Source organism: Triturus cristatus, chromosome 4_2 (genome assembly GCF_964204655.1).
Source record: "Triturus cristatus chromosome 4_2, aTriCri1.1, whole genome shotgun sequence".
NCBI lineage: Eukaryota > Metazoa > Chordata > Amphibia > Caudata > Salamandridae > Triturus > Triturus cristatus.
Window position 1 is genome coordinate 281327400 of NC_140586.1, and position 14877 is coordinate 281342276.

Here is a 14877-nt window from a genome sequence, read left to right on the forward strand (position 1 = left end):
GAGGATCTCTTGCAACACCTGCCTGATCCATACAAAACACAGGCCACTGACCTCATCCAAGAGGGCAAACTAATATCCAATGCCTCCATTAAATGCGCATTAGACGCAACGGACACCGCCTCTAGGGCAGTCAACACAAGTGTATTGCTTAGACGCCACGCATGGCTGCGCATCTCCGGCTTCAAGCCGGAAGTCCAAAACACCATTCTTGCTCAACCCTTTAATCAGGAGCAACTGTTCGGGCCTGCAGTAGACACTGCCTTCGAAAAAATGAAGAAAGATAATGAGACTGCCAAATCAGTGGGCGCATTGCAGTCTACTCAACCCAGAGGCTCCTTTCGTCGCTCCTTTTATAGAGGAGCTTCCAAAAATGTGGGAACAGACAACTCTTCCAACTTCAAAACATCAGGTCAAACATCCCCTAACAGAGGATATTTTAGAGGAGATTATCGGGGAAACAATACTAAGGGCCGAGGACGGGGCAACAACAACAACACCCGCACCTCTCCAGCCACCAAACAGTGACTTGCCACCACTCCCCCCAGACCATTCCACTCCGGTCGGGGGAAGACTTCAACAGTTCCTACCTGTCTGGAATACCATCACTACAGACAGGTGGGTAAGACAAATTATCCAATATGGCTACTGCCTCGAACTCATAAACCCACCCCCAAACATCCCGCCCAAACACCGTTCCATGACATCTCACCACCTCACGCTCCTCAAGCAAGAAATACAGTCTTTGCTTCAAAAAATACGCAATAGAACCTGTCGCACTACAACATCGGGGCACAGGAGTATATTCCCTATACTTCCTCATTCCCAAAAAGGACAAAACATTAAGGCCAATACTGGACCTCAGACTACTGAACCAGTACATACAATCAGATCATTTCCACATGATCACTCTCCAACAGGTCCTTCCATTACTTCAACAAGGAGACTTCCTTGCAACATTAGACCTCAAGGACGCATATTTTCACATCCCTATGCATCCCGCTCACAGGAAGTATCTATGATTCGTGGTAGACGGTCAGCACTATCAGTTTACAGTTCTCCCATTCGGAGTAACAACCGCACCCAGGGTATTCACCAAATGCTTGGCAGTTGTGGCAGCATATCTCAGGAGACAACAAATCCATGTCTTCCCCTATCTGGACGATTGGCTCATAAAAGCCAATACTCTAGACAAATGCGTTCTCCACACTCACCGCACTATTCAAACCCTACACAACTTGGGATTTACCATCAACTATCCAAAATCTCAACTACAACCCTCCCAAGTACAACAATACCTGGGAGCCACCATAAACACATCAAAAGCCATAGCTTATCCCAGCACAGCCAGGATAGCCAACATACAGAGTCATCAAAAAATTTCAAACACAACATTCTCTCCCCGCAAGAGTGTTCATGCAACTCTTGGGCATGATGGCGTCATGTATCTCCATAGTACCCCACGCACGCCTTCAAATGCGTCCCTTACAGGAATGTCTAGCACAACAGTGGAACCAGGCCCACGGACAACTTACCGATCTGGTGTTGGTGGACAGCCGCTCGCTGAAGTGGTGGAACACCATCAACCTGTCTAAAGGGCGGCCGTTCTTAGAGCCTCTTCCACAAGTTGTGCTGACCACCGACGCATCTCTCACAGGGTGGGGAGCCCACCTCCTTCAACACACCACTCAGGGCAAGTGGACCACTCAACAAAAACAGCTCCACATCAATCACCTAGAACTTCTAGCGGTGTTTCTAGCACTGAAATCCTTCCAAGTGCATCTACAAAACAAGACTGTCCTCATCCGCACGGACAACATGACCACAATGTATTACATACAGAAACCAGGAGGGACTCATTTTGTTACAACTGTCCCAACTTGCGCAACAAATCTGGAGATGGGTAATTCCCCAAAACATCTACCTGCTAGCAGAACACCTCCCAGGGGTTCAGAACCAGGTGGCCGACCTCTTAAGTCGCCACACACAGCAGATACACGAATGGGAACTACACCCCAAAGTCTTACTCCCATTCTTCCAAATGTGGGGACAACCAGACATGGACCTGTTCGCCACACAAGAAAACGCAAAATGCCCAACCTTCGCCGCCAGATACCCACGGTCAAAGGGCAATGCAATATGGATGAACTGGTCCGGCAGATTTGCGTACGCTTTTCCGCCTCTCCCACTCATTCCATTTGTGGTACGCAAACTGAAACAGTCGCTAACACTCATCCTAGTGGCTCCCACTTGGGCACGTCAACCATGGTTCACCACACTTCTGGAACTATCGCTAGTTCCACATCAAAAACTGCATCTCTCCCCGGATCTTTTAACCCAGAACCATGGAGAAATCAGACACCCAGATCCTCAAGCACTGAACTTGGCAATCTGGCTCCTGAAGTCTTAGAGTTCGGGTACCTCAATCTGCCTCCAGACTGTATGAATATCATTAAAGAAGCCAGAAGACCTACTACTAGGGCATGCTATGCTGCAAAATGGAAACGATTTGCCATTTACTGCGCTAACAATAACATACAACCTCTGGATGCTTCCATCCAAGACATCATTTGCTATTTACTACACTTGCAAAGATGCAATTTAGCGTATTCCTCTATACGTCTAACCTGGCAGCATTGGCAGCCTATATGCAAAATAGACAACACCTGTCCCTCTTTAAGGTGCCAGCCATTAAAACATTTATGGAGGGTCTTAAAAGAATTATTCCTCCAAGGTTACCACCTTCCCCGGTTTGGAACCATAATATTGTTCTAACAAGGCTCATGGGTCCACCATTTGAACCAATGCACAAATGCGAACTGCAGTTCCTAACATGGAAAGTGGCTTTCCTCATCGCAATAACATCCCTACGAAGAGTAAGTGAAATACAAGCCTTAACTCTTGAAGAACCCTTCCTACAACTACATCGTAACAAAGTGGTTCTTAGGACGAATCCAAAATTCCTCCCTAAAGTCATTTCCCCTTTCCATCTAAACCAGTCAGTCGAACAACCAGTCTTCTTCCCTAATCCAGACTCAGTAGCTGAAAGGGCACTTCATACCTTGGATGTTAAAAGAGCCTTGCTCTATTACATCGACAGAACCAAACCTTTTCGAAAAACCAAGCAACTGTTTGTTGCTTTCGCTCCACCAAACAAAGGCAACCCTATTTCCAAATCAGGTATCGCCAGGTGGATAGTCAAATGTATCCAGATATGTTACCAAAAAGCTAAACGTACTCTTACCGTTCCCCCTAGGGCGCACTCCACGCGTAAAATAGGGGCTTCTATGGCATTCTTAGGGAACATCCCCTTAGAAGACATTTGCAAAGCAGCCACATGGTCTACTACACACACCTTCACTAAGCATTACTGTGTTGATGTGCAATCCAAACAACAAGCTTCAGTAGGCCAAGCTGTCCTAAAAACCCTATTCCAAACTGCTGCAACTGATACAGGTGACCACCGCTAGGGGAGATACTGCTGTATAGTCTATCCTTAGTGTGTGATCCGCAGCTCATATGCCTCGAACGGAATATGCTACTTACCAGTATGCATCTGTTCTTGGCATGTAGAGCTGCAGAGCCACACACGCCCACCCGCCTCCCCGGGACCTGTATCCGTTCCAGCATTGTCTTAATTAGACACTACACATGGGCATCCTTTCTCTTACTTCTTATACACCATCATTTCCCATCATGGCGAAAAACAATCTGAGGATGGAGTGGATGCCCATGCGCACTGTTGTCCAGGGGAGGAGTCACCAATCTCCTGACCAAAGACTTCTTCCGAAGACAACAACAACCTGCAATCATCCGAGCCCAACACCAGATGGCGATCTTATCCTTAGTGTGTGGCTCTGCAGCTCTACATGCCAAGAACAGATGCATACTGGTAAGTAGCATATTCCATTTTTACAAATAGGAAAAGTTACTAATTCTTTCTGCCGTTTCTTCTCTAGAAAACCCGTACCAACAGCTTCCCTGTAATTGTCATGAAAGCATGCCAGGAAAATCTGCAATAGAACTTGGACCCATGTGGTATGTCGTGCACAAATGTTTGTCATTTATATGTGTTATTGCTGTTTCTCTTGAGTATTGTATTATCCTGGGGTTAGTGTGCACAGGTCTACTATGCAGCATTCTCTAGGCCCTGATTCACAATGTTTTATGACCATTCTGTCTCTGTTGCACCTCATGCCTTAAAGGAAATTTACTGTAGTGTGCTGATCTGTTGATAACAATATTTAAAATATCGTGAGACTAAAGAAAGACCAATGTCCCTCTTGACTATCTATTTTTCTACTAGCTGTAGTAATTTGAGACCTTGCTTTGCGTTAGCTATCCTACAAATCACAGCCTCGGGGTTGTAGTTTATCTTCAACAGTGTCTTTGTTTCCCTATACTCAAGCCTTTTCTGAATTTTCTCACTTAATATTGAGATTACATTTTATCCCTCTTAACCAAATCTTTAAGGGCTTGTCAGAGTCCCAACCATTCTATCACTACATCTGAAATTTGCCACTGAGTTTTTGTGCCCCAGTTAGCATTGTGTAGTCAGTATGGTGCATAAGGGAGGAAATTTAAGTTTTGCACTTGTTATAACCATGTTTAGCTTTCTGATTTACCACTAGCCTGGCGGTAAAAGAGTGGGAAACCGAGCGATTAGCATTTGACTTGTAATTTGCACCAGCGTAATAATACAAAAGTTGCTTCAATCCGCTTTAGCATTATACCACTCAATAAGTCCCTATGTGATGGTGGCGTGTCCAAGATGGTGGGTGAGTGAGTTGGTCCTCCACAGCTGTGCTCTGGCCCATGGAAATCTGCTAGCAGGCCCACTGAAATCTTCTAGCAGGGTCACCAGAGAGGCGAGAGTTGCATTCCTTAAAGCCTGCCTTCAATTGCAATGAACAAACTCCAAGATAAACTGGCTTGGTCACCGCTTCAAGGGAAATCTCGGTGGACTTTGCAATCAAACAGACTACACGCCCTCCAGGGACCTTAGAAGCAAGCAACACTGACTGCATGCCCCCCGACTGAGAGAGACTGGTTCCATCAGGAGGCGAGACGGTGGACTATCGAGCTTAGAGGAGAGACAGCGGATAGCAGGTTACATCACGCTGGACTCCTAGACCTGCACTAAGCACAGTGAGCAGGGTGTTTGCCAGTAAGGCCCGTCGCATTATCTAACAAGCAAGCGCAGTGAAGGGAATTGGCAGGGCAACCTTTGACTGTGTGTGGCACCTCGATATATTGGGACCTAGAGCGCTTCTTGGGGGTCCCAAGGAAATAGCTGCGACATCGGGCTTGGGGGGCTGCTCTTCTTAATCCCCCTAATGTTTTTACTCTTGCAGCCCCTATAGTCAGACCCTCCAGGGTTTCGCGATTTTGCTGCAAAATCGGCTCTTTTGTAAAAATGCCGCGATTTTTACAAAAGTGCCCGTGAAATTGAAGGAATGCCTATTAAAGTTGCTTACTGTAGGTGGCTGCAATTGGAGTTGGCAGCAGTGGAGCACAGTGTTGCTACTAACAGCATTTTATGTTTTATTACGTGGATTTGGAGAAACACTTAAGACCTGTTCAATAGAGGAATAGTATCCTAGGTTCCCAGGCCAGTAGAGAGCCGCTGAACACCCCGATAAACCCTAAACAAGCATTGAAAATGCAATAGGTCTCGCCTTCTATTAAGTTAAAGCCATTTCCTTTGCTAATGGTATAGTATAGCAAAGCAAATGGCTTTAACTTAATTAAAGGCGGGACCTATTGCATTTTTAATGCTTGTTCTACTTATGTGGTTCAGAAAAACACACTGACTTGGCTACGGAACGGCGGCGGGAAGTGACTGTTCGCGATCGGCTGCGCCGCTGTTTCGCGGACTCAAAATGAAATAAGACACCTCGTGCCCGGTAATTTCCGTTGTGTGGTCAATAGCGCACTTGGCACTAGGATGCAGGTGTGAGATGACACACTTTCCAGCTTTACTTGATGCTGGAGCTGTACCACTGTGCCTGTGTCACTAAAAGCGTTCTATGGGGCTGCAACAAGGTGGATCCGCAACACAAAGCTTGTATTGTGAAGTTGCCATAGTGGGTGGAGCCAGGGACCCGCCAGCTTTATAATGGCTCCACGGCTCCCTTTCATGAGCAGCGTTGGGATGTGAGGGCTGTGGGCAATTGGCTGCATCTAAGTGGGGCCGTGATCCAAAGCGCTTGATTGGTTGCCTCCTGTCGTTCCTCAAAGCCTGGGGAGCTGGGTGGGATGCAGATGATATTAACACAAGCTGTACTTGGATGAATCAGTTGTCTTCTCCCAGCAGCAATAAGATCCAGATTTGCGATGGCGTGTTGCTGATTCTTTTTTTGCCTGCTTTCCTCAATTTTTACGTCTGGGGCTGCATCCTTTTTTTCCAACTGTAACCACTTTCATGAACTACGCTTTTGGGAATACAATTGACTGAACCTTTACGTGCCCTCAAAGGCTAACTCGGGTCTGTTTTTCTTTTATAATCATTTAACGAGCTGAAAAAGCAGTTGCCGGTTTAAAAATACTTGGAGTTTTTCGCAATTACAGAGAAAAATATATCTTCAAAGGCTTAACTAAAGAGTTGATATTTCTGGTCGATGCAATTAGACCATAAAAGTGTCCAGAATGAATTCCAAAAAAAGCGTTTGTCTAATACTGAAACTGGCTTTGCTGGCGGTTTCACCTACTTTAATGTAAAAAACAATAAGGTCAGAAACCTAAAGTAGAACTAACTTTACCTTGGGCAGTTTGGGGGATTAAAAGGTGAGCAAGTTTTATTTTTGACCAAACACCCTACACGTGTTTTCAAGTTACATTTTCCCTCGGTAGCTAGCTAGGTAACCATGGGCTCTTGTGCAAATACAACAAATGCCCCCTTTACTGCTGTTGGTGTAGCAAAATACAGCATTGTTGGGGTTAATAGGGCCCACCAGGGCTTTGGTCCCCGGTGCCACTGCACCTGCTGCACCGATGGTATCTACCCCTGCCTTCACTGCTCGCGTTTTTTATTACCGCTGGCCCTTATCCGCTGAGTAGTGAAACCCAGATGGTTTTTCAAAGTGAGCGAAACTATGACGAATTCTCCAGTTGAAGTTCACCATATAGTTACTTTTTTCCTCCAAGCATACTCATTTCGGATAGTCCGAAAACCGGCAGAATATGACTTTTTTGGGTTTGACGAGCCCATTCATTCGTAGGTGTTTATTTAGTAAGTACTTAGTTTTCACTCTCTGGCCAAGCAAAAAAAAAGGAATAGAAATTAACGTATTGCATTGCCGCTCTGTGCACATTTCGGTGCAAAACAAATATGTTCAAAGGCAAATGCCCTGGTACTGGGGCAACCTTTATAATTTAACTATACCTCCTCCCTGGTCATTGATTTGTAAAAATAGCCAGGTGCTCACAAGCTTGCAACAGGTCAAAGAGAAGCTGTGTCCTGGTGACAGAAGCAAAATAGAACCTGCGTCCCGCAGAGCCCTGCATGCTATTAAATATTGCGGTCACAGATTCACAAATTGTAATGCCATTTGTGATATATATCCTATTTTGGACAGAACAATATAAAATGGAAGACATTAAGACCAGTATTAAGAAGCAAGACACATCTGGTCCCCGGTTTCACCTACTTTAATGTAAAGAACAGTTGATATTTCATCTCGGAAATTAGCCGTAATGTCTGAGTGTGGTTACCGCTGGGCTGTGAACTCTGGCGGCGGCGTTTACGAAATGCAGATTAACGCTGCTTTTCTCAGTGTTTTTTGAAGGAGCGGGGTGCCTGCGAGACACGTTCTTTCTACTTTCAAAACGCCATCCTTGCCTTAAATTGCTGGGAAGCCCGTGTGCTCTGCTGGGAGGCACTTTCGGTTTGTGTTGAGAGAAGAGGGACGGAAAAGGAAAGGGGGCAGAGAAAGAAGCGGGAGTGGGTGAGACAGAGCGAGACACACAGGCATAACTCTGTTTGATCTCCTTGTTACCCACAGGCTATTCTATACTTAGAAATGACAGAATTGACAAAGTTGGGGGAGGTGTTGCAGTCATCTTTAGAAACTCCCTTCAACTTAAGGCTTTTCCTAACAGCTCCTTCCACACTTTTGAATGCCTATCTCTTGAGCTTCAATTGCACCACCGCTCACCTCTCAGATTCCATGTTATTTACCACCCGCCTGGTAGCAGCCCTTCGTTTATGGAGGAACTCACGGACTGCATCAGCGACCAATACTCGCAAAGTGACAATCAGATCTTCGTGGGTGACTTCAATGTCCACTGGGGCTCGCCTCAAGACGCCTCTGCGAAATTGCTGGCCACCTTCCTCTCTGCAAACGATCTTATCCAACACTGCACTGAAACAACACACTCTTAAGGGCTCAACCCTGGACCTTGTTATCTCTAAAGCAGGCTTGCTGACCATCGCTACCCCTATTCATGTAGATTGGTCTGACCACCTCCTCATCCCATTCTCTCTTCACTTATCACACTCTATAACTCTTGGCCAGCCTAAGAGGGCTACTGCCTGGTTCCGTGACACTAAAAATATTGACCTTGGTACCCTCTGTGATTCGGCTTTGCTATCACTTCCAAGGGTAGACCCGGACCTAGATGTTAACGAACTCACCTCCCAATGCCTCACAATCCTTGCAGTCGAAATCAATAATGTCGCTCCTCTCCAAAGCAAAAAGAAAAGGCCCACTCCCTCAGCACCTTGGTTCAACAATTCCCTCTATGAAGAAAGGAAGTACCTAAGAGTCCTTGAGAAACAATGGAGACAAGCGCCCTCCACCGATAATTTGGCCACGCTTCGTTCAGCAAGATCCAAGTACCACAAGCACATCTTCCTGGGTAAAGCGTCGCACTTCAAATCCCACCTTGACTCAGCCAAAAACAGACCCAAAAAACTATTCGACCTCATCAAGAACCCAAACAGCTCTCCCCCAACCTCCAAATTGGAGGATTCCACAAAGAAAGCAGCGAAATTCGCTATATTCTTTGATGAAAAGGTGAAATCACTTGTAGATCAGGTCATTCATCCTACCCCTACAGAGGAGCGCAAATCCTTAACCATTTGGCAAAACTTTGACCCCATCTCTGATGATGCCCTCCTTAAATGCATCCTCGATACAAAGCCCTCTAACCATTCCCTTGACCCCATCCCTAGTGCCATTGACTTCTATACCCATTCTCTTTCCTATTGAACCACTCTGGTCAACCTCTCCCTCCCTGTTTCCTTCAAGACTGGGCAGGTGACCCCTCTGCTTAAAAAACCCACCGCTGATGCGAACGACCCCAACAACTACCGTCCCATCACTAACCTACCCTTTCTTGCGAAAATCACAGAAAAATGTGTAGCGAAACAACTCTCTCGCCATATCAAGGACAATGATCTTCTGGACAATTTCCAGTCCGGCTTCATTCAAAACTGCAGCACTGAAACAGCCCTGCTGGTAGTGATTGATGACGCGCTGCGGATACTTGATTCAGGGGAGTCTTGTCTTCTAATTCTTCTTGACCTTTCTGCAGCCTTTGACACTGTCAATCACAACACTCTCCTTAACACTCTTCAACAGAGAATGGGCATGGAGGGCACTGTGCTCAAATGGTTTGCCTCCTTCCTCTCTGATAGATCCCAAATGATCAAAATAGAGAACAGTCTTTCATCTCCTTTGGCGGTCGGTCAAGGTGTTCCTCAAGGCTCTATACTTGCACCCACACTGTTCAATCTCTATTTAGAACCGTTGGGAAATCTCCTGAGTAAATCCGGGATCCACTATCATCTATATGCGGACGACACTCAAATCTACCTTAAGGTGGCCTCCACTCACGATCTCTCCTTCCTAAGCTCTACTCTCGACTCCATTCAAAACTGGATGTTAACTCATCAACTGATCCTGAATCCCTCAAACTGAATTCCTCCTCCTCACTTTCTCCTCCCCCAGTGCATTCATGGATGGATCAGATTAATCTACTGAACAATAAACCCATCATTGTCGACAGCGCAAAATCCCTTGGTGTCATACTCGACAAAAAACTCAACCTACTCTCCCACATCGATTCCATTGCAAAGTCTGCTTGATACCAACTGCGGCTTCTTTGGGGGATTTGTCGCTTCTTCCCGGAGCACGACCTTAAAACTCTGGTCCAATCGCTGGTTCTCTCCAGATTGGACTACTGCAATTCTCTTCTTACTGGCCTCCCCAAATCCCACCTGTCCCCCCTGAAGTCTGTTCTCCATTCAGCAGCTCGCTTCATATATGTGGCCAAAAGAAGCGACCACATCACACCCATTTTATCCACCCTCCGGTGGCTTCCCATAGAGGCAAGATCTATCTACAAGACTGCCTGTATCACCCACAAAGCCTTGCACTCCTCCTCCCCTCGCTACCTGGCGGATAAACTGAAACTCTCTGGAGGCTCAAGACCATCACGTAATGCAGAAAATGTATTGCTTGAACCTCCCACTTTCAAGAAGGAAAGATCGATGGCCCAATCCTTTTCAGGCAACGCGGTGAGAATCTGGAACTCACTTCCACCTCAGCTCCGGACCACCAGCTGTTCCCAGGCCTTCAAAACTGACCTCAAAGCTCTCCTCCTCCAAAGACACTTCCAAATTTAATTCACGCCCTCTATTTTCTGAAGGAAGTCCTTCCATTATAGGAAATTCTGTTCTCCATGCCTATAGAAGTGCCTTCCCAGTGTGTTTTTGTAAACCAGATTGGTCGCACACTGCTACACCTACCAGTCGTGTTCCCCCAATGAAAATGGTCCCTGAAGGTCAGCGTCGGCGGATACACCTATGCTCGAGTGTGAATGCAAGTATGCGTGGCGTGTGCCATCCCTGGACACGTGTTTCGAGGTAGTTGCCTCTCGTCAGCAGGGAGTAGGAAAATATGTGGGGTTGCTGTGTAAGCTGCTAAAATCGTTATCAGGTCTAGTACCTCTCGTAGCGCGCAGGTGCGTAACCATGAGTCCGTCGACTCCACCGGCTCAAGGGAGCCTGAATATAAAGTTAAACCAGATTGGTCGCACACTGCTACACCTACCAGTCGTGTTCCCCCAATGAAAATGGTCCCTGAAGGTCAGCGTCGGCGGATACACCTATGCTCGAGTGTGAATGCAAGTATGCGTGGCGTGTGCCATCCCTGGACACGTGTTTCGAGGTAGTTGCCTCTCGTCAGCAGGGAGTAGGAAAATATGTGGGGTTGCTGTGTAAGCTGCTAAAATCGTTATCAGGTCTAGTACCTCTCGTAGCGCGCAGGTGCGTAACCATGAGTCCGTCGACTCCACCGGCTCAAGGGAGCCTGAATATAAAGTTAAACCAGATTGGTCGCACACTGCTACACCTACCAGTCGTGAGGTACATACCTGATAATGATTTTAGCAGCCTACACAGCAACCCTGCACTCTTTCCTACTCCCTGCTGACGAGAGGCAACAACCTCGAAACACGTGTCCAGGGATGGCTAACGCTATTCACACTTGCACTCACGACACGAGCATAGGTGTATCCGCCGACGCTGACTACAGGGACCACAGTTCTTTGGGGTAACACGCAGGTAGGTCAGCAGTGTGCGACCATTTGGATTTAGTTATTTAGTGGCTCTTTGAGCCGGGGAGTCGACGGGCTCAGGCTACGCACCTGCGTTGCTACGAGAGGTACATACCTGATAATGATTTTAGCAGCCTACACAGCAACCCTGCACTCTTTCCTACTCCCTGCTGACGAGAGGCAACAACCTCGAAACACGTGTCCAGGGATGGCTAACGCTATTCACACTTGCACTCACGACACGAGCATAGGTGTATCCGCCGACGCTGACTACAGGGACCACAGTTCTTTGGGTTAACACGCAGGTAGGTCAGCAGTGTGCGACCATTTGGATTTAGTTATTTAGTGGCTCTTTGAGCCGGGGAGTCGACGGGCTCAGGTTACGCACCTGCGTTGCTACGAGAGGTACATACCTGATAATGATTTTAGCAGCCTACACAGCAACCCTGCACTCTTTCCTACTCCCTGCTGACGAGAGGCAACAACCTCGAAACACGTGTCCAGGGATGGCTAACGCTATTCACACTTGCACTCACGACACGAGCATAGGTGTATCCGCCGACGCTGACTACAGGGACCACAGTTCTTTGGGGTAACACGCAGGTAGGTCAGCAGTGTGCGACCATTTGGATCCAGTGTGTTTTTGTGTTTTGAGTGTTTGCCATTTATTGCAGTATTATACTTGTACTTGTATTTTGAACGCTTTTGTAACATGCACACTTGTCACTTTTTCCTTTTGTAACGTATCGTTTGCTACCTCTTGTATTTTGTGTGCTTTTGATACATGCACAACGGCCACCACTGCCTCATGTAACGTAACCTTTGTTTCAGTGTTTTGAGTGTCTGCTATTTTTTGCAATTTTTCTTTTTTTACCTCTACGTGTACTTTGTATGCTCTTTTAACCTGCACACGTCACTTTTTCCTTCTGTAACGTATCGTTTGCTACCTCTTGTATTTTGTTTGCTCTTGATACTTGCACAATTGTCACTATTGCCTCATGTAACGTACCGTTTGATTTTGTAACATGCTCACTTGTAATTTTTCTCCTTATGTATCATTACTGCTCCTATTGTGAAGCGCTCTGACACCTTCGGGTAAAGTCCGCGCTATATAAAAACGCATTAAATAAAAAATAAAAAAATGGCGAGGCAGGGAAGTGGGTGACGGAGAGAAGAGAACGGGGTGGGGTGGAGAGACAAAGAGAGGGCGGTTGGAAGATGTAGGGACGAGGAGGACGCAGAGGGGAAGACAGAGAGAGGTAACGGTGAGGTGGGTAGAGATATTTACAAACAGAGAAGCAGAGGAAATAGTGAAAGACGGGAGGGGCAGTTCGTGAGAGTGAAAAAGGGGTGGGGAGCAAGAAACATGGAGATGGATGAAAGAGACGGAGCGAAAGGTGGCACGTCAGTGGAGAGAGAGAGCGAAAAACAAGCTCTCAGCTTTAGCAAAGGCAGCCGCTTCCCGATGCGAAAGTAAACACGCTGCTGACTTTTCCAAAGCTGAATGCAAAGAAATAAGTCCGTAGGGAGTAATGAAGGGGAGAGTGTCACGCCACCGGTAAAAGATCAAATACTGGTGGGCGTGGCCAAAAGGAGACAAGGCGGCAACAAGGAGGGACTAAGAAGCCTCCTTTACAATCAAAGGCCAGCGTTTTGCATAGAAGCTGACGCTAGCCAATTACAAAGATGGGCGGGGCTTCAACTCCGCCTCAGAGAGCTTCGGAATCTGTATTGATTCCAAGAAGCTCTCGGCTCCCGAGAGCAGCGCATGCGTGCGATCTCCAGCCGAGACCTAAAAAGACATGACATGGGAACGCGCAACGGATTCTGCCAATCTCTCATTTTAATTATGTTTAGCATCTCAAGCGTCCTCGTTTTCTCCCCCCACCTACTGTGGTGCAAGAGGAGATGTCTTATCCCTGGTGCCGACACTGGAGTTGTGCTAGACTTACAAAAGTACCACATACCCCGGCGCATACAATAACTATCGAAAATGTATTCTTGTGTCATTGCAAGGACCCAGAACTGCCCATGTTCAGTGCCAGACTTCACACTGGACACAATTCAAACCTGCATTGCATCTGTGGGATAACATTTAGAGGTTGTGATTTTGTTGCGTTAACTTCCATTAAACATGACGATTTATTACTGATCGATCGATGACTGTGAATGCAGAGTGCCCTACCCCCCTCCAGCTGCATGAGTGACCCTCGGCCTCTCCACGCCCCTACCCTGAGACTCAGCAGCTACAGAGTGCAGGTGGTGGTGAGTTTTCGGTCTAAAAGTGGGACTGTTACTCTGGTAACAGCTGCACTCTACAAACCCTAAATGAATAGTAACCTTTGGGAACCTGTGCTAAGTGACTCTGGTGATAGTCTGAAGCCAAAGACCCCCACTGGCCACAGCAACTCCTGGGGCACTTCCTGCAACAACACTCAAGGAAAACACAGAGAAAAACAAAGGAATACTGATATCATATTCTACTAATATATGGTCCATATAATGGTTGGGATATAAACAGACTTATACACAGCAGCAGCAAAGGAGTGATGGAGCAGCTGCTGGAAGCACTGAAGGAGAGGGTCAGTCTGAAGGAATCTACTCAAAGTAGAAGACCGACAGAAGACAGACAGCTTATAGACCGATAGACAGACACACAGACAGCCGATATATAGATAGATCGACAGACCGCCAGAAAGACAGACACACAGATATATAGATAGACAGACAGAAGGTGGATAGACAGATAGACAGAAAGAAAGACAGCCGATAGATAGATAGATAGATAGATAGATAGATAGATAGATAGATAGATAGAAATATAGATAGACAGGCAGACAGCCAATAGATAGAGAGATAGATAAATAAATAGGCAGCCAGAAGATAGATAGATAGACAGATAGATTGTGGTCAGGTCACCCGCTGTGCTCAATCTTTATCTGGAATTAAAATCTAAGAAGGTTGAGACTGATGAGAGCAATGGAGATGTCTGTGTGGTGCTAATTTGTTGTGTGTGCAGGAAGCGTGCACTTCTGATGCTCATACAGTACCTCTTCTATTTGCGTGGGGAAGGGTGCATACATGGGCACTAGAACATCCCAGAGAGAAATACAGCTCCCTCCCATGAGGTTGGGACTGGAGCTGTTCTTCCGTAGAGCTGCAGACACTTTAAACATGCCTATTTCAAAGTGGAATACTCTGTTTCATTTGATTTCAGGCCGAAAATGAATGATTGAGTAAAATAAAGTGCCGCAAAAATGCCTCTAAATTTCCATATTTGTGCCGCTAAATTTGCGTTCAAATGTGAACTGGAAAACT

At 46.5% G+C, this 14877-nt stretch overlaps 1 protein-coding gene across 2 annotated transcripts in view; it reads left to right on the top strand.

Annotated features, from left to right (window-relative positions):
• TRMT1L (tRNA methyltransferase 1L) overlaps positions 1-14877 on the top strand; it is a 410259-nt gene that overhangs the window by 252659 nt on the left and 142723 nt on the right. For both annotated transcript variants that reach the window (XM_085601513.1, XM_085601514.1), the window contains exon 13: positions 3957-4035. In XM_085601513.1, coding sequence (XP_085457639.1) covers positions 3957-4035 — 79 coding nt within the window. The remainder of the gene's footprint in view (positions 1-3956; positions 4036-14877) is intronic.